At 37.3% G+C, this 26,081-nt stretch overlaps 1 protein-coding gene across 11 annotated transcripts in view; it reads right to left on the bottom strand.

Annotated features, from left to right (window-relative positions):
- MLLT10 (MLLT10 histone lysine methyltransferase DOT1L cofactor) overlaps nucleotides 1–26,081 on the bottom strand; it is a 238,329-nt gene that overhangs the window by 137,473 nt on the left and 74,775 nt on the right. For all 11 annotated transcript variants that reach the window (XM_043561632.1, XM_043561629.1, XM_043561630.1 and 8 more), the window contains one exon: nucleotides 16,433–16,543. In XM_043561632.1, the coding sequence (XP_043417567.1) occupies nucleotides 16,433–16,543 (111 nt within the window). The remainder of the gene's footprint in view (nucleotides 1–16,432; nucleotides 16,544–26,081) is intronic.

Below are 26,081 nucleotides of genomic sequence, written 5' to 3'. Positions count from 1 at the left end.
GGACTATCTATACTACACCTATGCTACCACTGTATCTTAGAAGCAGACACCTTTCCTATATTTCACAGGGTCACAGATGGAAAGGAATTTTGCCTCAGGATTGACCATACCCAGAATTTCACCCACATCTGATTTACATGATTCACAATGAGATTTGGAACAATCTCATTGACATTATTAATACTTAGATAAAATTCTGAATTTAAGAGTTGATGCTAGAATCAATTAAGACTTTGAGAGATGACAGGATGAAATAAAAGTATTTTGCATGTGGTAAGAACATGAAGGCGGGGAGATTACTATGTGTTGAACTGTGTCCCTGAAAAAAGGTATGTGAAGTCCTAATAACCCCAGTAACTCAGAATGTGACCTTATTTGGGAAAAGGGTCACTGCAGATATAATTAGTTAAGATGAGGTCACACTGGGGTAGGACAGGCCTCTAACTGAATATGACTGGTCCTTATAAGAAGATGGCCACTCCACTTGAGGACACAGAGGCAATGAAAGAACAGTGGGGTCAAAAAGCAGAGACTGGGGTGATAAATCCATAATCCAACGAATGCCAAGGATTTCCTGTCACCACAACAGGCTGGAAGAGAGGCACAGAACTGATGCTCCCTCACAATTCTCAGGAGGAACCAATGCCAATAACTTAATTTCAGACTTCTAGCTTCCATAACTGTGAGAGAATGAACTTCTGTTGTTTTAAGCCACCCAATTTGTGGTACTTCCTTAAGGCAGCCCTAGGAAACCAATACAGAGGCTGTATGAAAAACCGGCTAGGAGATGGTTATGTTTTGGAGTTGGGTGATGAACTAGGAGGGATGGGAAGTAGTTTCATTCTATTATTATTTTCTACATATGACAATTTCCAAACCAAATACTTATATTGTTATAATATGTAGAATAAAAACGAAAACTTCACGTAAGCATAATTTAAAAAGTTAGAAAACATTAGAATAATAAAATTAGACATAAAGCCTAAAACTGTTCTTTATTATTAGGCACAAAACAGATCCATCAAGAGCTTAGATAAAGGTAAAAACCCCAATGAAATGTTTATGTGAAGAAAACCCAAAAGAAATGAGGTGACACAAAAAGTATTCAACACATTCAAAAAAGTAAATTAATTTGTAAAGAAAGCATCAAAATTATTTTATACTGTTATAAAGATCTATATGCCCCCAGTATCACACAGCACACCGATTTAGTAGCCTACTTTCAAACCAGACTTTTTGCAGCTAAGATATATTGCTTTGTTACCTCATCCTTGTGGAGGAGAGGAGGTAGATACAAAAGGTACCTGGCTTATCCCCTAAAAAAAAAAAAAAAAAAAAAAAAAGGTCACATGCTGTGTTAACTGGGGATTTGGGTAGTCACAATTTCAAAGCAGGCCAATGCTTTGAACTTTCAAAGGGAAAAACAAATCAGACCCATCATGGATTTAAAAAAATGGCAAACTGTATTCTACAACTTTGTACCTAGAGAAAAATCCCCCCAGCAATAGTAACCTGATGACAATCAGAACTTGTTGCTAGGCACTCTACTTCTCTTTGACACTATTTTCATGGTTTCCTATTACCTGCCGCTGCTGACATTACCGTTGGGTGATGAAATCTCATTATTCTAATTTCAGACCCAAATGTATCCTTATCATTTTCTTCTTAGATGTCTTGTTTTTTCCTGTATCTGGCATCTCTGATCATCTTATTACTCCTTGTAACTATAAATATGTACATGATATTTATATGATCCTGTAAAATAAAACTTCAAGTTTTCCTTCTCTTAAAATACTACTATACGCTATGGGTCTCCCAACTTACATGACCTCCCCATTTCCATCCTCTCTCTTTGAACCTGCATATTCTACTGTCACCTTGCCATTTCCCTTTCTAACAAGTTAATAAATTTTGACTTGCACTGAATATAATTTGGTCTAATAAAAATATTTCTGACAGAACAGAAGCCTGATCCAGCAGCAGTAGGGAAGATAACCATGAAAAAGCCTCCATGCTGCAGGATGGATGAAGGCAGAGACCAGTCTGCTATAGTACGATACAATACGATATGATGCGATACGATACAAGATAATATCAGTTTTTCCATAGCTGTGGAAAAAATACTGTCAACATATCCAGATATGCAATTCAGCCATTCTTTTCTTCATGAAAAAAGAATGGACCATGTGTGTACTCTTGCACAAAAGACATTCACTTCTGACGATCCTTACATATTTTAATTTCAACGTTTTGGTTTTTAGTTTCCCTCTTAACAGACAGTCTTTGACAATGAGCAAAGTCATTTTCATCCTACATGTAACTTTGAAAACAGCAAGAGAAGTTGTATCACTTTGCCTTATAGGTCTCACTTACAACATGCAGAAAATAATTAGATTTTAACCACCTATGGAGAAACAGCCAGAGTAAAGGGTTACTCTGTCCATTTTCTGGAGCTTGCTGAATGATTTTGTAAATGTGATGTGTACCTTCCTTAGTCCCAGGTAGCTGCTCTGTGCTCAAGTGTAGAGATTAGTGTATAAAACAAGAGTAACACTGTTAATTGGTGCATACTCTATACAGCTGACCCTTGAACAACAAGGGGACTAGAAGCATCGATGATCCCCCATGCAGGTGCAGGTATAACTTCTGACTCCCCAAAAACTTAACTACTAACAGCCTACTGTTGACCAGAAGCCTTACCAATAACATAAAGAGCAGATTAACACATATTTTGCGTGGCGTATGTATTACATACTGTATTCTTATAATAAAGTAAGCCAGATGAAAAGTGTTATTTAAAAAAATCATAAGAAGGGGGGCCTGGGTGGCTCAGCAGGTTAAGCATCTAACTTTGGCTCAGGTCGTGATCTCATGGCTCATGAGTTCAAGCCCTGCATCAGGCTCTGTGCTGACAGCTTAGCCTGGAGCCTGCTTTGGATTCTGTGTCTTCCTCTCTCTCTCTCTCTTCCCCTTCCACACTTGTGCTTTCTCTCTCAAAATATGAATAAACATTTAAAAAAAAACTTTTTTCAAAAACTCACAAGAGAAAATACATTTAGGTGCTGTACCGTACCATGCTGATCAGACAAAGTCTGCATGTAAGTGGACCTGCAGAGTTCACACCTGTGTTATTCAAGGATCAGCTCTAACCCTATATACCTTAATTACTTTGCAAAGATCCCATTTTTAATCACCTTGTTTACTGCCACCCCAAAAAAACTATAAGGTGTAACTGTGTATCTATGAATATTTTATGGCACCAAAATGAAGACAAAGTGAAAAAAATACTTGTGGTATATACAAACAAAAATTTGTTATCACTATTTAAAGAGGTCATAACTTTAGAGGCTCCTGGGCAGCTCAGTGGGTTAAGTGTCCGACTCTGGGTTTCACTCAGGTCATGATCTCACAGTTCTTGAGTTTGAGCCCCACATCAGGCTCTGTGCTGACAGTGCAGACCCTGCTTGGGATTCTTCCTCTCCCTCTCTCTCTGCCCCTCCCCAGCGCACACTGGCTCTGTCTCTCTCAAAATAAGTAAACCTAAAAAAAATAAAAAGAGTACATAACTTTAGAATGCCTAACAGTTTGGGGCGCCTGGGTGGCGCAGTCGGTTAAGCGTCCGACTTCAGCCAGGTCACGATCTCGCAGTCCGTGAGTTCGAGCCCCGCGTCAGGCTCTGGGCTGATGGCTCAGAGCCTGGAGCCTGTTTCCGATTCTGTGTCTCCCTCTCTCTCTGCCCCTCCCCCGTTTATGCTCTGTCTCTCTCTGTCCCAAAAATAAATAAAAAAAAAACGTTGAAAAAAAGAATGCCTAACAGTTTAAGAGCTAAATGGGCAAAAACAGACACAAAAAGAAATATTATTCTGACAACCTGACAAGTAATCAAAAATTCAAATAACTGGATATCATTTATTATCAAACTGGCAAATGTAGAATATGATTTTAAAAATGAATACAGACAATGGTGTGGTAAAAATGGCATTTTCATAAACTATTAGCTATATAAATGTGGAAAACAAACAGGCAATCTTATCAGAACCTTACAAACAGGTATAATCTATGACATAATAATTCTAACTCTAGAGTTCTAGCCAAAGGAAATAATCTAAACACAGAATAAAAGGGTTGGTGAAGCAAGATTCTTGTCATGCTTTAAATTACAACAGAAAAATAGCTAGGTAATGTGGGAATGGTTAGGAAAATTATGACATAAACATCATAGTTAAGAGTCATCCAGGGGCACCTGGGTGGCTCAGTTGGTTAAGCATCCAACTTCGACTCAGGTCATGATCTCACAGTTCATGGGTTTGAGTCCCACATCGGGCTCTGTGCTGACAGCTCAGAGCCTGGAGCCTGCTTCAGATTCTGTCTCTCCCTCTCTCTCTCTGCCCCTACCCCACTCACGCTCTGTCTCTCAAAAATAATAAACATTAAAGAAAAAAAGAAAAAAAAAAAGTCATCCAAAGAGAAGAGCCAAGAATAAAATCTGCATATTTGGCATTATTATAACTCATACTTACAGATTTTTTAAATGCCAAATATTTAAAAATGTTTATACATTTAAAATGTATTATTTTTAAATACATCAATTATTAAATCAATCATTTAATTATTTATTATTCAAGATAATCTAAAATTTGGTAATCCTATGACAGGGAAGCAGAGAATTTGAGTATCAAGAAGTATTCTTATAATCCTTCAGAAAGTATATGTAAAACATTTTGTTATAGTTCAGATGTATATTACTCTGTAGAAAGAATTCTTACATTTTATCAGAATCCCGAAGACCCAAAAAATGTAAAGAAGCACTAGTTTAGAAAAATCGGACATGCCTTCAAAGTGTCTTCCTGGACACCTGGTACACTTTGCTAAGATTTACTATTTTAAAATCAAGCAACTCAGGGGCATCTGGGTGGCTCAGTCGGTCAAGCATCCAACTCTTGATTTCGACTCAGATCATGATCTCACAGTAAGTGAGCCTCACATCCGGCTCGTGCTGACAGTGCAGAGCCTGATTGGGATTCTCTCTCTGCCCCCTCCCCTGCTCTCTCTCTGAAAAAAAAATAAACTAAAAAACAAAAGTTAAAAACAAACAAACAACTCAAAGAGATCAGTTTAGTCAGTTTTATTCAGCATGATTCCATGCTGTCATAGAGTATAGTAACAGTTTATGCCCTAATTCCATATGCTAGTGTTATATAATGAGAAAAAACATACCAACATACAATTGTCACTGGATCTGTTTTTTACGAAGTCATCAAGTGACCTTAAATCATCTCTTTTTAAACCTGGTCAAAACTCCTTTCTTTTTTAAAATTAATTTATTTATTTATTTGGGGAGGGGGTGTTATTTGGGAAGGGGGGGAGGACAGAGACAGAGACAGAGAGAATGAATGCCAAGCAGGCTCTGCGCTGTGAGCAAGACAGGGGGCTCAATTCCACGGACCTGAGAGATCATCACCTAAGCTGAAACCAAGAGTCATATGTATAAATTAAATGACTGAGCCACCCAGGCCCTCCGGCCAAAAACTCCTTTGTGAATTATTAAACACAATTTTAATTTATTGCAAAAAAAAAAAAAAAAAAAAAGATAGAAATTCTCAAGAAGGTTATGCAGAACACTACACTATTTTATAAAATTAAAGAATTAGCATATGCAATTTGGCACAGGTACATCAGGAACAGTTTATAAGCTTTTTTACCTAGTTATTTAAATAGAATATTTACGAGACATGAAGGTAAACAAGAGCACCTAAACTCCGGCGTCTTTTGTAGAAACTAACTGTGCTCAATTGTTTTTAATTTTTTATTATTATTTTTCTTTTTTAAGTTTATTTATTTTTGAGAGAGCAAGAGAGACAGAGACACCACACATGAGCAGTAGAGGGGTGGGGGGGGAGGGGGGGGAGAGAGAGAGAACCCCAACAGCCTCCATGTTGATAGTGTGGAGCCTGAAGGGGTTCAATCAAAGAACCATGAGATTGTGATCTGAGCCAAAATCAAGAGTCCAATGCTCAACTGACTGAGCCAAGTGCTCCTATTATTTTTCTTATTTTAGAGAGAGACAAGGTGTGAGAGTGGGGGAAAGGGACAGAGGGGAAGACAGAAGGAGAGAGAGAAGAGAAGAGAAGAGAATCTTAAGCAGGCTCCACACCCGGCATGGTGCCAGATGCCACCAATGCTGGGATTCACGACCTGAGCCAGTATCAAGAGTTGGACACTCAACCGACTGAGCCACCCAGGCTAATGATGGAATGGTAACTAGGCATCTATGTTTTTCTAGGTGAAAATGGCTTCGAAGCCCAAGTACCTAGACCATACTTACTCTGTTAAAAATTTAGAACTTGGACACTGAGTCAAGTTACCTGTAGGAAACTCAGATAAAATGAGACATGGAATTAGAGATGATGTGGAAACAAGAACAGACCACAGACAGAAAAGAGACCGTAGGACCCTCACCAAAGTTGGAATGGATGGTAGTCAGCCTATGACTTTCTAGTTCCAGGTCCAACTCCCCACATATGTTGCAGGAATACCTACTGTACTGGCCTTACAGCCAACCCTATTTGTACTTTAGCTAGTTTCAGTCAATTTAATTTCTGACTAGGATAAAGTTTTTGATCTTAACTCTAACCCTGTTATCATTTATTTTCCTATGAATAAACCAAATTTCTCAAGTATGACTTGCCTTGCTTTAAACTACCGCCTAGCAATGTAATGTCCCTTTAAGTACAGATGTTAACAGAATCTTATCCTAGCAGATTATACCACAGACGCATCTATCATCTAGGAGTGCCCAAGACACCAAACAAACATGAAAAAAACCTGATACTGGCAATCTGTATGTTGGTGAGATTATTAAGTTTACTTCCATGAACAATTTTAACTTAGCCACTGTGTATTGGCATTTCCAGTTTAGACTGGACTGCTGCCTTGAAAAGAGGAGGGAAGAAATAACGGTGAAAGAAAGTACACTGCCATTCTTCCACAGTCCTTAATAAACCCTGCTTAATAAAACTGCCCCTGAGCCTTGGAGTTGAAAGAAGGCAATGAAGAATGAGGCTGAACACGAAAGCACAAATACACGAAAAGCAAATAAAAAAAAAATAATTTACTATCCCCTGAGAAAATGAGAAACAATACCAAACAAAACAGAATACGTATACATGGGTGTACTGGCAAGCGGGGGAGAGACACAAACACTACAATACAGAGAAGCCTAATAGGGAAAGTGAGAATCAGCAGAGGTGCAGAAAAGGGCAAAAAGATTTTTCTATAGAGACGGTTGCAAGATTGTTTTCCTTTTCCAAACGACACAAATGTCCACAAAAGAAAAAAAAAATTACGTGTTCATTTGAGTAACTAGGATACAAGTGCCAAGCAAAAACAAACATGTATTACATTAGATATATACAAAAGCAAATATTCAATGCTTCAGCAGAAATGTGAATTTTATCTTGGAGTCTTATAATCATATTGTTAATGTATGCTGGCAAACAACTTGTAGATTCAAGATTTGTTCTACAAACAAAGTAGTAAGTCCCACCAACATCTGCCAAGAATTTAAAGCTTAGTGTCTTTGTTCTAAGAAATGAGTCAATTAACTTGATGACTCTATATAGACTCTATCTCAGGTGATGATGATGTGCTCAGTACTTAAGTTCTTGAAACCAAAAGGCCAGTCTGATTTTTTCTTCCTCCCTCATCTGTGCGTCATCACACCCAGTCAATCAAACCTCTCATATGTTACCAAGAGATCTGCCCCTTCTTCCTTCCTAGTACTACTCTCCTACTTCAGACCCTCATTATTACCTCTGGAACACTGCAAAAGCTTAAATAGTGTCTAAGTAACTCTTGTCTCTTCTACACTCCCTCTCCCAATCTTCCTTTCACTATCCTTTAGATGGTAGACCTGAGTACATCCCTCCCCAAGTAAATCTAAAAACCCTTTATGGAAATAGAACTCAAACTCCTTAACAGGACACAGGAGGCCCTTGAGAATCTCTCAGCATTTTACAGATCACGCTCAAACTCCTAGCAATAGTGCCCTTCTCCCTCACCACTATACTACTCTCACTCCCTCACCCTCTCCCTCTCAACCCTCCCTATTTCTCACTTCAGAGCTTTTATGCTCCTCCAGTCTGTAAAATTACTAGCTACTGTCGCACTCCCTCCTCTTTCCTCTCCTCACAGCCAACACCCAGAGACTTCTCACTCTTCAAAATTCAGAGAAGCTACAATCTTCTACAAGCTACAATTCTAAGATATACCTTCCCTCTCTTCAGCACTGTTACACTACGCTAAGTAAACGTTCTCTGTGTTCTCTAATCCTCGCACATACTACACTAACAATCCCTGATGTGTACATATCTATCCTACCACGTAGGAGCTTTATGTATTCCTTATGCTTCCAGCAGTGCCTGATAACAGGGCATGCCATACATAAACGTTGGCCCAATGAATGGATAGATATATGGAATGTTTAGCTCCACTCTCTGAAACCTAGCTTTTTAAACGGTACTAATGAGGAATCCCCCAATCAGAGAGCATATTTAGTCCTTTCAAACTTTCCCACCAGATGCTAAATATATTGATCAGCACTTCTCTTGACAGCTATTTCACCACTACTCCTTTCAAAAAAGATTGAAGGGAAGTCAGGCTAGCAATTTCTAAGTATTCCTCCACCTTTAAGCTTCTATAGTTAAATGACACCATGCTTTTGTTTTTTGTTTCTCTGTTTGGTCTATTATGGTCCTACCTATACTTACATTCATTTCGTCATGGTCATCGATAAAGACTCTTCAAAAGCATATATATAGACAGAACACATGTATCATTTACCAACTATTCTCTGGAAATTGTAGCTTTCTAAAATACATGCTTCCTGATGTGACATGATCTCGGGGTTGTAAGTTCAAACACCAGGTTGGATGTAGAGATTACTTAAAAGTAAAATCTTTAGAGGCGCCTGGGTGGCTCAGTTGGTTAGGCATCTGCCTCTTAATTTCAGCTCAGGTTATGATCCCATGGGATCAAGCCCCAAGTTAGGCTCAGTGCTGGGTGTAGAACCTGCCTGTGATTCTCTTTCTCTCTCTCAAAATAAACATATAAACATACAAACAAACAAACAAACAAATAAATAAAATCTTTAAAAATAAAAAAAAAAGAAAATTAAATTAAATTAAGGATTCCTTGACTCTGAATACAAGCCTCTATCCCCGAAAACTTCAAAAACAGCTCAAAAAAATCTGTTTCTTCAAAACTATTACAATTCTTCACATTTCTTCAAAATTATTAAGAGGTAACTTAAAGGTGACATATGCCACTCATTATTTTATTAACAAAATGTATATGTCAGTGAAATGAGGAACTGATTGCTACAATATGAGAGGTCAAAAAATAAAAACAAGAATCTGGTGACAAAATAATAGAAAAACTGGCCATTATGTATTTAATGACATGTAGAAAACTTAACAACATAATAAGTCAACACGATGAGTTCTCTGAAATTTAGATATACTACACAGATATTCTAGAAAATTTCCTTTCCTATCACTCACAAAATTTCCATCGTGGTTTTTTTTTTCGTTTCCTAAATCCCACTATGTTCCAGCCACACGGGATTATTTATTATTCTGTGAACTGCCTACCACCTTTCCTTTGCACTTACTATATTAGTTTATGTTACTTTCTCTGAGTGGAATTATCATATGATCCTTTTTTCCACAGGTCAAATTCCTAGTTATTCTGCAAAGTCCCTATAATCCCTTTTTATGTTTTATTCAACTCCTTAGGCAAAGGTAATCCCTCCTTTCATTATGTTCCATAACACTCCACTCACATTTTTTATTATGACAGATATCTCCCATTTTTCGAAAGTTTGTGTTATGCCACTCTGATTTGACAAAAGGCTTACATTAATAACTGTTTTTGCTAACTGAAAGAAATCCAAAAAGAATTTTTGCTTTTAAGAAAAAAGGTGAAGAGGGAAAGCGATGTTCAGCATCTGCTTTGCCACGAAGCCGTCACAGTGTCAATGTGCACCCAGAGCAGCAAGAGCGGCGCTGCCCAGCTCCTTCCCCAGGAAGTACCCTGAGCATCCATCTCAGCATCAGACCTCCAGAGCTTTGAACTATGTCTGGAAGCATCTGTGCTTTGTCTCGGTTTATTTCATGCGTTTGTTAGCAAGATGGGTCCTAAGTTATCAGAAAAGCCTAAGAAAGGTTATTTTTTCAGACTGGGAACACTCAAAACCTTTTCCACATAGATTAATGGTAACTGCTTCCTCAAGCTTTACACCAATTTCAGCTTACGAAAAGTTTCACAAGAATGCTTTCTACTTTTGGATAGCTGCAGAAACCTGTACTTATATATTATTATTTTTATACACTGTAATTACATTATTTACTCTTCTTTCTAATTGAGAGTGTCACATGAAGAAAAATCCTGCATTTTATGCATCTTTGAATTCCCAGTGTCTAGCACAATGCTTGATATAAAGTAGGTCCACAGTATGAGCCCAGTATATTAATAAATGCTCTTCAATGCTCTTTACTACCACCCATTAAAAAGTGATATCTTCCAAAACTCAACAATCCATTTTCCAATTGTTCCTATCATTTCAGAATTACATGCCTCATATTAGCCACACTGAATAATCATGAAGAGAGTATTATTAAGCTTTCAAGGTTAACTATACAAATCAACATTCATAAGAATCCAAGAAACATAGACAAGAGAGTTGACCCATGACCACCATGAGTTTGAACTGCGCCTAATTATATGTGTGATACAGTACAGTATTGTAAGTGTACTCTCCTGTGATTTTTAAAATTTTTTTTTTAATTTTTTACTTATTTAAATTCAAGTTTCTTAACATATAGTGTAGTACTGGTTTTAGGAGTAGAATTTAGTGATTCATCGCTTACATATAACACACAGTGATCATCCCAACAAGTGCCCTCCTTAATGTCCATCACCCATTTAGGCCAACCCCCACCTACCTCCCCTTCAGCAACCCTCGGAATGATTTTCTTAAGAATATTTTCTTTTCTCTACATTACTTTACTATAAGAATACAGTATCTAATACATATACAAAATATGTATTTATTCACTTTATTTTTTTAGTAAGGTCAACAGTAGACTATCAGTAATTAAGTTTTGGGGGGAATCAAAAGTTATACATGGATTTTCAACTGTGCAAGGAGTCAGCACCCATGAAAGAGTCTCAGGCTCTTCTGATTGAGCCAGCCAGGTGGCCCAAACAGTATTTCAAATCACTGTGTAAAACACAGATCATTCACTAGTGTTGAAAACTGGACTATGTGGTAGGGGGAAAGTTAGACACATACTTCACCATATTATAAAATGAACTCTAAATGGATAAAAGATTTATACCTAAATAATTCTTCCTTCTTCCCTCCCTCTCTTACTCCTTGAATACATTAGTCTTAAAGCCTTAAGGTGGGTCCAAGCATGGCAGCATCCATGCCAGGGAAGGGAAAAGTCCAACACAGGTGTCAAAGCCCCAGCAGAGCTGGCTCCCACCGGGGTTTTGGAGGTAGAGGGGAAGGCAGTGCCACACCCTGAGCAAGGTGACGAGACCAACTATTTGAGGGATGAGGGAAGAGTGGTGGCCTGGAGCTGAGTGTCAAATACCACAACTAATACAAAGGGTAGCCAATGCAGGGAAGCAACAGCAACCCAGAGTGATGTGTGGAATCCAAACCAGGTTAGGGTGGTCATTGCATTAGGGGATGGGAGCAATGTTAATACAAGAGAGATTGATCAAATAAGCAAACACATTGAGGATAATGGGAGTCAGATTTCTCACTGTTGGCGTGAGAGTCATAAACATAAAAAAGTTTGTTTATGTTAAATTTGTGTTCGTAAACTTGAAAAATCCTGCATTGCTGGATTGGATTTGGAGAAATTACTAAGAGTTTATGGTTCTCTCTATATATAGAAATACATATGTGTATAATGTATACCCATACACTGAATCGGAAGTATCACTGTGACTTAACAGTCTTCAATATATAGAGATAATCATTGAAAAAATACAGATGTGCATGTGCATATATCTCTGTATCTATATATACACATATATTTCCGGAGAGGGCCAGGGAATAGCAACATCCCAATAACAACAAGCACACTTAGTGCCCACTTTGGTTTCTAAAAAGAATCAATACTCCTTGGATAAATGGTGATGATTCATGGCTAGCTGGGTCAAAAATGATCCAAGATGAGCCTGAACATACTGTACTGTCAAAACTAAAGAGCTCACAACCTTATTAAAACACAAAGCCAGTCTGAAGGGAGTCCCAGCAGACAAACCTGAGACAAAATGATCATTAAAATAAATGGCAGTAATAGGGAATGACCCATTAAAATAAAATAGTTAACACAGAAGTCCATGTTAGTCCACACTTATATAAATGGGGACTGGAACAAGTTATTCCTTTAAGTGAACTACCAACTAAAAAAAAATAAATAAAAGTGGAGTGTCAACCGATGAATGTAAAATAAATGATGGAAACAGAAAACCACTACTTGCTATCAATTACAGTAATAAACTAATTAAGCCAAGAAACAACAATGGATGCTAAAATCAGTGGGTTAAGGGCACAAGGAACAAGATATTTACATACAAAGCGCTTCCTCCAAAATGCTTATTTATTACAAAGGGAAAGAAGATTAACTTCCCAGTGAAGAAACCTTACAGATACCACCTTAACCAAGTGATCAAGGTAACATCAAGTAATGGGGAAATCATGTACCACCTGACAGGATGCAATGAGAACACAGCATCACTTCTGTGACATTCCTGCCAAAATACAAGATCTAAAACTTAATCATGAGGAAACATCAGAAAAAGCCAAATCGTGGAATATTCTACAAAATAACTGGCCTGTAATCTTCAGAAGTATCAAAGTTATGAAAGTTAAGGAAAACGGAGTTACTATTTGAGATTACAAGACAAAATGCAATCTGTGATCCTTTTGCTATGAACGGCTTAACTGGGGAAATGGAAACATGAATGAAAATTAGGGAAATGATGAAGTCTGTGGATTAGACAGTAATAATGCATGAATTCTGATGGCTGTATTCTGGTCATGCAGGAGAAAGTACTTTCTTACAGGAAATGCATGTTAAAGCATCTGGGGTCTGAGTATATAATGATACATAACTCTGAAATGGTTTAGGAGAGGAAGAGCTCTTTACACTATTAATGCAACCTTTAAGTTTGAAGTTACTTGAAAACTGAAAGGAAAACCAAGTATTTAAAAACATGAACTTAGGTGCACTTGTGTGGCTTGGTTAAAAGGCCACTTCGGCTCAAGTCATGATCTCACAGTTTGAGTTTGGGCTCTGCGTGGGGCTCTGTGCTGACAGCTCAGAGCCTAGAGGCTGCTTCAGGTTCTGTGTGTGTGTGTGTGTGTGTGTGTGTGTCTCTCTCTCTCTCTCTCTCTCTCTCTCTCTCTCTCTCTCTCTCTCTGCCCTTCCCTCACTTGTGGGGGTACGCACACGCTCGCGCTCTCTCTCTCAAAAATGAATAAACATTTTTTTTAAAAAACACGAACTTGAAAGCACTAAAAAAAGTCTTATACAGTAACATAAAGATTTTCTTTGGAAGCATCTGAGTGGCTCAGTCGGTTAAGCATCTGACTTCAGCTCAGGTTATGATCTCGCAGTTTGTGAGTTCGAGCCCTACGTTGGGCTCTGTGCTGATAGCTCAGAGCCTGGAGCCTGCTTCGGATTCTGTGTCTCCCTCTCTCTGCCCCTCCCCTGCTCATGCTGTGTCTCTTTCTCTCAAAAATAAATAATTTTTTTTTTAAAAAAAGAAAGATTTTCTTTGTATGGTGTCAAAAGCAGAAACAATAGAAGATAGTTATGTAAATTATATAAAAATGTTAAACTTCTCAACTAGAAAAAACCCGCTAGAGTACCAACAATAATTTTTAAAAAATGAAGACATAATGAAAGTTAAAAAGCAAATGTTGAATTATGGGCAAAAGCATACACAGCAAGTACATAAGAAAAATGAAAGAAACCTCTAATATAAAAACACTTTGGAGGCACCTAGGTGGCTCAGTCAGCGTCTGACTACTGATTTCTGCTCAGGTTATGATCTCACGATTCATGAGTTCCAGCCCCATGTCTGGCTCTCCGCTGACAGCGGAGAGCCTGCTTGAGGTTGTCAGTCTCCCTTTCCCTCTCCCTCTCTCACAAAAATAAACAAACATTAAAAAAAAAAAAAAAAAACACTTTGTTAAAAAATAAATAAAAACAGGGCTCCTGGGTGGCTCTGTCAGTTAAGTGCCTGACTTCGACTCAGGTCATGATCTCACGGTTCCTGAGTTTGAGACCCACATCGGGCTCTGCACTGACAGTGCAGAACCTGCTGGGGATTCTCTCTCTCCCTCTCTCTGCCCCTGTCCCAGCCTCTCTCTCTCTCAAAATATATAAATAAACTTTTAAAAAATAAATAAAGCTCTACGGAAGAGAGCAGATTTTAAAAGAAAAAATAGAAGTGCCTGGGTGGCTGAGTCAGTTCACGTCCAACTTTGGCTCAGGTCAAGATTTCATGGTTCGTGGGTTCGAGCACCACTTTAGGCTCTGTGCTGACAGCTCAGAGCCTGGAGCCTGTTTCTGATTCTGGGTCTCCCTCTCTCTGCCCCTCCCCTGCTTGCTCGCGCATGTGCGTGCACTCTCCCTCTCAAAAATAAGTAAAACAGTAAAAAAAGAAGGAAAAAGAAAAAAGAAAAACATTACAATATTAAAACAAACAAAGAGCTTTTCAAGGTCAACAAACATAAAAGGCTTTTTTTTAAAAACTGTAGGGGCGCCTGGGTGGCTCAGTCAGTTAAACGGCCGACTTTGGCTCAGGTCATGATCTCACGGTCCGTGGGTTCGAGCCCCGCCATCGGGCTCTGTGCTGACAGCTCAGAGCCTGGAGCCTGTTTCAAATTCTGTGTCTCCTTCTCTCTGACCCTCCCCCGATCATGCTCTGTCTCTCTCTGTCTCAAAAATAAATCAACATTTAAAAAAAAAAAAGTGTAAAATATTTAACCTTACTGTTTACTCAGAAAAAAATCAGACACTAATATTTTTCACTAAAAAGAATAGCGAAGATTTTTTTAATGGTAATATATAGTGCACTTACCAGGATATAAGGTTATTAGCACTGTCACCTATTACTCATGTAGCATAAATTAGAAACTGCATTCCACAGTACAATTTCATACAATATATTTATGGAAGCTTCCAAAACATTCGCACCCCTTTACACAGAGATTCTGTTGCTACGTACAAGCCAAAGCCAAAGCCAAAGCCAAACCCAATCAAGGCCCTTCAACAGTTAGGCATTCCTTAACCAGTTTATCAAAACTAATAATAACTGTATATTACATGCTAACTATCCACTAAAAATAATGTCAAAAACGTAACTGATTGATACAAGATGTTCAGGGTTGATAAATTTCAAAAACAAACAAACCAGTATAAGCAATATAATCCAATTTTAATAAATATATATTACATATAAAAATGTACACACACACAAAAATCTAAAAGGATCAGAAAGAGAAGATTAAGATGACTTCTGTCTTGCACTTTTCTATTTGTTTCCTGTATTTTTTAATTTTAAAAATAAATATTAATAACCTATATTGTAAAATGTTTAACACAAAAATATTTGTGTTAGAACTGGTGGTAGTTATAATTTCTCCCCACAAATGAAATAAAGTAACAGTACCTTAAATTAATGGTGACACCAAACCTAAAGACACATTGGGTGAAAGAAAAATCATCTAACGTACAAAAAGAGAATGAAGCAATAATATATATATGTACTATAAATCAAGAAAAAGATATGGGGGAGCAAAGCAAAGAAAATATTAACTAAGTTGTTAAGAAAAAGCTAACAACAAAAATCCTATCTTGGGGATAGAAAAAAACTAGGGAAAGGAAAAGAAGCACGTAGTATTCTGTAATAGGGTTATTTTTCAAGAAAGGATGTATGGTATCAAAACAAATGTTATACCAAATAATGATTAATTCGAATTTAATAGAACCTTTATGTTTGAAAGAACCTAAAAAGCCAGTAATTCTTAAAGGACAAATCTATATAAGGACGGAAATGTCACATAAACGTTAAAATGCTAAATACATAGGTGAGTATAAAAGGTAATATATTTTTGTTTGTGTTGTACTCCTGTGACTTTACAACATATTTTAATAAATGTAGTTTACCATTTAGTAATTATACTTTTTTCAAATCTCTCTGGAATCTGGAGGCCTATGATCTAAATTTTTTTAATGAAAGCCTATAATAAAACAAAATACAAAAAAAAATCCTTTTACATTTCCCAGTTTTAGAACAAAAAAGTTGTATTTAAACATCAATAAAATAACATCCACTGTACCTTATTGTAACGATCATGTGGAACAGACTGTAAAACAATTGGTTCCATTGTAGAAACATTGGCAAACTGTACCTCTGGAATATACAGGGCACAAACCACATGAGCCCAACCTAAAAATAAATAAAAATAATGTCATTTTCCAGTTTTCAATAAAACTTTTTCAAAGATAAACAAAATCATTAACTTCCTAAAGAGATCCCTTCAAAGCCTAGTTAAGCAAAAGTACAACAAAAAGATGAACAAATTCTCATTACTGACTATAAATAGTCAAACCACTACTGATAAAGCACTCCATCATTTCTCCAGCACAACGGCACAAACATAAGAACATTCTTAAAATGCAAATGCTAGCACGGACACTTCTTATAAGAGCACACTAAATGATTTGAATCAACACTACTTCTGAGAACCACTATGAGAAAATAAGAAACCTTTAGAGGTGCCTGGGTGGCTCAGTCAGTTAAGTGTAGACTTCGGCTCAGGGCATGATCTCACAGTTTGTGGATTCAAGCCCCCCATCGGGCTCTGCGCTGACAGTGTGGACCCAGTTTAGGATTCTCTCTGCCTCCCACCACCACTCACGCTTATTCTCTTTCTCAAAATAAATAAACTTTAAATTAAAAAGTAAGAAGCTTTATAGTTGAATACCTAAAATTAAAATTTTAATCTTAAAAGTCAATTATTAAAATTTTAACTTTTATATTAACATTGATACTTTAAATACTAGTACTAACATTATTTTACTGTTTCAATATTTAACTTAAAATATTTTAGCAATTAATAAATATTAATGTTTTGGGGCACCAGGTGGCTTGAGTGAGTTAAGCATCCAACTCTTGGTTTCAGCTCAGGTCATCATCTCATAGTTCATGACTTCGAGCCCCACATCGGGCTCTGGGCTGACAGCACGGAGCCTGCCTGGGATTCACTCTCTCCCTCTCTCTCTGCCCCCTCCCCTGCTTGCTCTCTCAAAATAAATAAACTTAAAACAATTTTTTTAATAATAATAAACAAATGAGTATTAATGTTTTAGTTTTTGAAATGTGGCTGAAACTATCAAAGAACTGTGACAATGAGGAAATACTGAGCCAAAACTGGAAAATAATGAAAGTCCAAGGAGGTGAGTACAGCTTTTGGCCACTTTTGCCCCCCCACTGCCTATTTCACAGAAAGCAGGTAAAAAGGGTAAAAGGTGGTTTTGACAAACTCAGAAGGCTGGAAGTACAGGGATCTATGTCCACAGACAACTGAAGGAGAAGGGGAAGGAGTAAGCCCCTCCCTTCCTTCCAGCTGAGACACTGAAGGCTGCAAGCCAGAATAATCCAAGTACACAGGCCCTCAAAGAGATTGCACCTAGGCTTTAAGTTCATCTCAAACTCTGAAACTGGACTTATATTATACTAAATTACAAGTGCCCCCAGGCACCAGACAGAAGCAAATTATACATCCTCTCTGGAGGAAAACAATGTAATCTTGACTACAAATAACTTCTGCTACTATTGGTTCATTATCATTTTCAGCACAATAAAAAGTACCAAACACATGAAAGACACAACATAAATGAAAACCAGCAGAAACAAGAAAGTCAAAGCAGATCTATATTTTGGAGTTTTAGCCACAGACATTAAAATAAGTATACTTATTATGCTCAAATACAACACAAAGTTGAAAATTTTTTCAAAGAACTGAAAACTATAATAATAATAAAAAAATTCTAGAAGTAAAAACAAAAATGTGTTCAAAATCAATGGATGGGATCAACAACGGTTTACACATAGATGAAAACAGAATTAGAAGGCAACAACAAAATAGGTCAGAAGAAAATGTCCAGAATGTTAGCACAAAACACAAAAGTGTGAAAAATACAGTAACAGGACAAGAAGCATGAAGAATATAATCAGCAGGTCTCACACACATGTAATTAGAATCCCAGAGAAATGTGAGAGACAAAGTAGCACAAAAGCAAAATTTCAAATGATAATACCTAAAAACTTTCCAGAACAGAACACAGCAAATCATGGACAGAAGAAACACAGTAAATCTCAGAATAAATAAAGACAAATCCATACCTAAGCCAATTAGTAAACCTATAGAAAACCAAAAGAAAGAGATAAAAATCTTCATACAACCAAAAGGCAAGTTATCATCAAAAGAACAACTGGATATCAGAGTGCCTAAAATGAACAAATCAGGAGACTGCTGGACAGGATGTGGAGAAACGGAAACCCTCCTGCACTGTTGGTGGGAATACAAACTGGCGTAGCCACTCTGGAAAACAGTGTGGAGGTTCCTCAAAAAAATTAAAAATAGATCTACCCTATGACCCAGCAATAGCACTGCTAGGACAGTGTGTCCCAAGGGACACAGGAGTGCTGACGCATAGGGGCACTCATACCCCAATGTTTATAGCAGCACTTTCAACAATAGCCAAATTATGGAAAGGGCCTAATTGTCCATCAGTTGATAAATGGATAAAGAAGTTGTGGTTTATATATACACTGGAATACTACTTGGCAATGAGAAAGAATGAAATATGGCCCTTTGTAGCAACGTGGATGGAACTGGACAGTGTTATGCTAAGTGAAAGAAGTCATACAGAGAAAGAGAGATACCATATGTTTTCATTCTTATGTGGATCCTGAGAAACTTACCAGAAGACCATGGGGGGGTGGGGGGGGGAGGGAAAAAAAAGAAAAAGGTTAGAGTGGGAGAGAGCCAAAGCATAAGAGACTCTTAAAAACTGAGAACAAACTGAGGGTTGATGGGGGGTGGCAAAGAGGGGAGGGTGGGTGATGGGTATTGAGGAGGGCACCTTTTGGGATGAGCACTGGGTGTTGTATGCAAACCAATCTGACAATAAATTTTGTGTTTAAATAAATAAACAAACAAACAAACAAACAAACTGGATAAATAAAGTCCAAAACTATCTTTAAACAGATTTCAATTAAAGGGAACACTAAGTAATTTTCCTCAGGCAATGGAAAAATGAGCCAAGAAGAAAGCTCCAAGATGAAGTAAAAAAATGATAAGCATGTAGGTACTTTTAATGGCTACTGACTAGAGAAAACAACAATATTCTCTTCCAGTGAAAATACATGACTGCTTACATCACAAGTTAAAAGTTTATCTGGTAAAGTTTTCAGTGTATATAAATTTAACACATATTAAAACTACAGTAAAGACTGGAGAAGAAGGTAAAAGAGATCTATATGGTTTCAGTGTTTTTACATTTTGTGTGAAGCAGTACACAGAGTAGTCTAAAATTATTAGTATGAGAACTGTAATCCCAAGAGCAACTACTATATACATAAATACGGCCAAAAAGGTAATTTAATGCAATTAATTAAATTTAAATGCAACGCTAAGTGCATTATTAAACTGATTAAATGCAATGCTAAAAAATATTCAAATAATCACAAAGAAGGGGGAAAAAAGGGAAGAAAGGAATAAAGTAAAAATCAAAGTTAAAGAATAGGTGGCACCTGGCTGTCTAGGTCAGAAGAGCATGAGGCTCTTGATCTCAGGGTCATGAGTTCAAGCCCCATGTTGGGTGTAGAGATACAAAAAATAAATAAACTTTTTTTAAAAAAAGAAAAAAATAGCAGACTTCTTCTGGTCAAGATGGAGAAACAGGGACCATATTTGGCTTCTTGCATGAACAATACATTATTTCCCATGGCAAAAAAAGAATAAAAAGATAAAATAATTGAGACAATGGTTTTCAAGACGCTGTGTATCAGATAACAACGATAGTAATCCCAAAGAAACAATAAACAAATGAGATGAGCTCTCAGTTTGCCCAGTTTAACATCTTGAGAATTCTTCCAGGCCAAGGCACAGGGAGAGAAACTAAGGCCAAGCCCAGAACACTCCCAAAGTTCACATCAGGTAAGACCAAGGCAGCTAAAACTGTAAGGACAAAGCACCAGAAATGAAAACTCTTTACAGAGAGAACAAATGCTCACAGAGAGATACAGAGAACACCATTTGAATATTAAAGGACTGAACATATGAGAGAAGAAATTACCTGAGGTTGAAAAAAGAACCATCCAAAAAGAAGTAAAGGAAACTGTATCCAGCAGACAGGAAGAGCTAGGAACATTGCCTGGTCTCCTTAGCCACACTGAAAAACCTCAACTCTCAGGACATTGGGTATCTGAATACTCAGAAAGATCTTGCTTCCATAGTGGGAAATAATTACCCCTAGACCAAGTACTGCTCCTAATAAATCGTAAGAGCAGGACCTGACAGGATCTAACTATTTCTAAGGAACCTAACTGTATTTCAGAACAAACCTGAAGAAGATATAAAGGAAGGCAAAATTCCCAGACTTCCATTAGCCACAATAGTGGAGTAGGAAGCTCCAAGAGTACCTTCCACCATGGAAATATCATAAAATCACGCAGGAACCGTCAGAACCAATTTTGTTAGCACTCTGGAAAAGAGAATGAAAGGTTTGCAGCAACCAAACACTAAATCAAGAAAAGGGCAACTTAAAAATGGCAGGAAAGCTTTGGGCATTTTTTCTTTCCTATAACCCATGCCCACCCTACGTTTAGCAGAGGTCTTGAAGACAGCACTGAGTTTGAGTTTTCAATGCGGAACCCTAGTTCTTTCTCCACTCCGAAAGTTCAGAAAGTTAAGTACAGACACAAAAGATACAAAAAAGATCCACAGTAAACAACTGTTTAAACAAAAATAGCGGGAATTTGTTGTGGGGTTTATAACAAAAATAAATGCATGACAACAATTGCATAAAGGCCAAAAAAAAGAGAAATGGAATTACATTATTTTGAGGATCTTACACTATATGAGTAGTAGTATAATAATAACACTTGATGGTAAACTCTACTGAGACAAAGATGTAAACTTTAAGCCCTAAGACAATGACCAACGTAACACAACAAAATTCATGGCTAATAACACAACAAAGTAGACAAGATGGAATCATAAACATTTCAAAAGAAGGCCAGAAAAGAAAAAAAGAGAACAAAAACAAATGGAGCAAATAAAAAACAAGTATATCAGGGCACCCAGCTGGCTCACTCAGCAGAGCATGCAACTCTTGTTCGAACCCCACACTGGGTGTAGACATTACTTAAAAATATAAAATCTTGAGGTGCCTGGGTGGCTCAGTTAAGCAGCCGGCTTCAGCTCAGGTCATGATCTCGCGGTCCGTGAGTTCGAGCCCCGCATTGGGCTCTGTGCTGACAGCTCAGAGCCTGGAGCCTGTTACAGATTCTGTGTCTCCCTCTCTCTGACCCTCCCCCATTCATGCTCTGTCTCTCTCTCTGTCTCAAAAATAAATAAACATTGGGGCGCCTGGGTGGCTCAGTCGGTTGAGCATCCGACTTCAGCTCAGGTCATGATCTCGCGGTCCGTGAGTTCAAGCCCCGCGTCAGGCTCTGTGCTGACCGCGCAGAGCCTGGAGCCTGTTTCAGATTCTGTGTCTCCCTCTCTCTCTCTGACCCTCCCCCATTCATGCTCTGTCTCTCTCAGTCTCAAAAATAAACGTCAAAAAAAATTTTTTTTAATAAAAAATAAAAATAAACATTAAAAAAATAAATAAAATAAAATCTTTAAAAAATAAACAAAAAAACAAGTATCAAGATGGTAGACCCAAATCTAGCCATATCATTAGTCACACTAAATGTAAATTAACCAACCACCCCAATTAAAAAGCACAAATTGTTGGAATGAAAATAACAAGTGGTCAATAAGCACATGAAAAGATACTAGTCATTAGAGAAATGAAAATCAAAAACAAACTGAAATACCCTTCATATCCACCAGGATGGCTAAAACCAAAAAGACAAACATTAGCAAGTATTGACAAGGATGTGGAAAAATTGGACAACTAATGCACTACAAGTAGAAATGTAAAATGGTACCTCCACTTTGGAAAACAGACCAGCAATTTCTCAAAAGGATACCAGTTAACATGTGACCCAGGAAATACACTCCCAAGAATAATCCAAAAAATTAAAACATATTTCTGCAAAAAAACTGTAAATGCATGTTCACAGCAGTATTATTCGTTCACAGCAGTATTCAAAATAATCAAGTGAAAAAAACCCAAATATCCATCAACTTTTGAATGGTTAAGGAAAACATGGTATATTCATACACTGGAATATCAATTGGCAATTAAGTGAATTACTTAGACACGCTGCAACATGGGTGAATGTGGGAAATAGTGTGCTAGGTTAAAGAACCCAGTCACAAAAGACCACATATTGTATGATTCTAGCTATATGAAATATCTAGAACAGAGCAAATGGACACAGAATAGGTTAATTATTGCCTCGGGTGGAGGTGTTGAAGGGAAATAGGAAGTGAATGCTAATAATGGTGACAGTGTTAATTATGAAAATGTTCTAAAGTCGACTGTGATGATGGTCACACAAGTCTTTGAATATTTTTAAAACCAATGAATTGTGTGCTTTAAATCAATCAATTGTATGATATGTAAAGGTATTATATCTAAACAACTAACAATAAGAAAAAATTCAATTTTTTAAATGGGCATTTGATTTGAACACACACATCACCAAAGAAGATACAAGAATGTCAAATAACCACGTGAAAAAGAGCTGAAATTTTCTACTCATTACCCAAATGAAAATTAAAAGCAGAAGGATACCACTACATAACTATTAGAATGGCAAAAACTAAAAAGAGTGATCATACCAAGTGTTGAAGAGGATGTAGAGCAACTGGAACTCTCATACGCAGCTGGTGGGAATGTAAAATGTTACAACCACTTTAGAAAATAGTTTGTCAGTTCCTTGAAGAATTAAACATGTGAAGTGAAATAAGTCAGAGAAAGATAAATACCATATGATTCCACTCATATGTGGAATTTAAGAAACAAACAGACACAGGGGACGAGAGGGAAAAGAGAGAGAAGCAAACCATAAGAGACTTTTTTTTTTTTTAATATTTTCTTGGGTTTTTTTGAGAGAGAGAGAGAGAGAGAGCGCGCGCGCATGAGCGGGGTAGGAGCAGAGAGCGAGTGAGCGAGTGAGATACCGAGGATTCAAAGCGGGCTCTGCACTGACAGGAGAGAGCTCAATGTGGGTCTCAGACTCACGAACCATGAGATCACCTGAGCGGAAGTCTGACACTTACCCCTACGGGAATGAGCCACCCAGGCACCCCAAGAGAGTCTTAACTATAGAAAACAAACTGAGGGTTGATGGAGGGAGGGAGGTGGGGGGATGGGCTAAATGGGTAGGTGGTGGGTATTATCATGGTGATGACCACTGGGTGTTATACGAAAGTGATGAATCACTAAGTTCTACATCTGAAACCAATTTTACCATATATGTTAACTAACTAGAATTTAAATTAGAACTTGAAAAAAAGAATTAAGCATGCACTTATTATTATAAACTAGCCATTTCATGCCTAAGTATTTACCCAAGACAAAAAAAGACTACGATTATAGAGAACATGTACTCAAATATTAACAGGATCTTAATTTGCAACACGTAAAACTAGAAACTATCAGGGTGCCTGGGTGGCGCAGTCGGTTAAGCGTCCGACTTCAGCTCAGGTCACGATCTCGCGGTCCGTGAGTTCGAGCCCCGCGTCGGGCTCTGGGCTGATGGCTCAGAGCCTGGAGCCTGTTTCCGATTCTGTGTCTCCCTCTCTCTCTGCCCCTCCCCCGTTCATGCCCTGTCTCTCTCTGTCCCAAAAATAAATAAAACGTTGAAAAAAAATTAAAAAAAAAAAAAAAAACTAGAAACTATCTACAGGTAAATAAACTGCTAGATCCATACAGGGGAAAAACAGTGAGCCAAAAAGGGAATAAAATATTAATGCATGTCACAACAAGAATCTCAAATATTTATACTGATGGAAATAAGCCAGACAAAAATAGTGTCTGTATTACTATAAACCCATTTGAGTGTCTAGACACACAAGCACATACATTCCACTTAAAACACAAGAAAATACAAATTAATCTATAGTAATGGAAAGCAGATGAATGGTTACCTGGGACAAGGCTGGGGAGGAGATGGGTTGGTACAAAAGAGATACAGTACAAAAGAATAAGAGGAAAGTTTTAAAAGCGATGGATATGTTCACTGCCTTAATTATGTTGATTTCATGGGTACATACAATAGTCAGAACTTAACAAGTTGTTCACTTTAAATATAGACAGTATACTGAATGTCAATCACAACTGAATAAAGCTGTTTTAAATACTTTTTTAAAGAACAAAAAGATCTCAATCCTAATTTCAATTCATACTAAATGTTAGTCATTTATATACAACAGGTAAGGGAGAGATTAAGAGGGCCAGAGTCGATTAAAATTTTAAAAAGACCATACTACCATATGCTGTCTTTAAGAGACACACTTTTAATAAAAACTGCTAAGTTTAGGGGCGCCTTGGGCTGTTCAGTCAGTTAAGCATCTGATTTCAGCTCAGGTCATGATCTCACAGTTCATGAGTTCAAGTCCCTCATCGGGCTCTCTGCTATCAACCCACTTTGGATCCTCTGTCCCCTTCTCTCTGTGCCCCTCTCCTGATCCTTGTGTGTGTGCTCGCTCGCTTGCTCTCTCTCAAAAAATGAAAAACGAATTTTTTAAAACCTTTAAAAAAATATTGGTAAGTTTAAAGCAAATAAAGCAAATGTATGGAAAATAATATATAATGCTAACAGTAAGAATACAAAGGCTGACATGACTATTTTGATGTCGTAGCACACTATGAAGCAAATACTCCATAGCTAAAAGGGGACATTTTCCTAATGATAAATAATTCATTACAAAAATCAACAATTAGAAAAGTATCTACACCTAATAAAAACTTTAAAATACATAAAACACTTAACACTATTAAAGGAAGAAGCAGAGATGTTCCAATCGTTACAGATGTTTAACATACCAGACTCAGTAACTAACAGATGAAGTAGACCTCCCCCCCAAAAATCAGTTAAGACTAATAAAAGAGCTTGAATTCAACTACCTTATTCAACCGAAGAATATACATTCCTTTTCAAATGCATATGGTACATTCAACACAAACCATATGCTAATACCTAAAATAAGACTGCTCTCACACTCAAGCACTCACTCTCTCTCCCTCTTCCAAATTAAACAAATAAACTTTAAAAAATAAACTTAAAAAGGTTTCTCAAATAAAAAAAAAAGAAACAAAAGAACAAAACTGCAACTATCAACATAATTAAAAGTGAAATTTCAACACGATCCCTCTCAAGTGGAGAAGAAATAATGGCCTACAATCATCACTTCTATTTAGTGTTGTGCTCTAAGTCTTAGTCAATGTAGTTAAGGCAAAAAAATCATATACATTCATTTTTATTGTGAGTTTTTTAAAAAGCACATAACATAAAATCCACTACCCTATTTAAATGTACAGTTCAGAACAATTAAGTATATTCACATTGTGAAAGAGAACTCCAGAACTTTTTTCATCATGCAATCTGAAACGCTATACCCAGTAAACAATCACTCCCCTTTTTGCCTGTCTCCTCAACTCCTATAACCACTATACTTTCTGTCTCTATAAATCTGACCACTAAGTACCGCATATGAGTGGAATCATAAAGTATTTGTCCTTTTGTGATTGGCTTATTTCATTTAACACAACATCCTCAAGATTCAACCATGCTGT

The sequence above is a fragment of the Prionailurus bengalensis genome, chromosome B4, assembly GCF_016509475.1.
Source record: "Prionailurus bengalensis isolate Pbe53 chromosome B4, Fcat_Pben_1.1_paternal_pri, whole genome shotgun sequence".
Taxonomy (NCBI): domain Eukaryota; kingdom Metazoa; phylum Chordata; class Mammalia; order Carnivora; family Felidae; genus Prionailurus; species Prionailurus bengalensis.
Note: the sequence above shows the minus strand (reverse complement) of the source record. Positions and strands in the feature narration are given on the sequence as shown.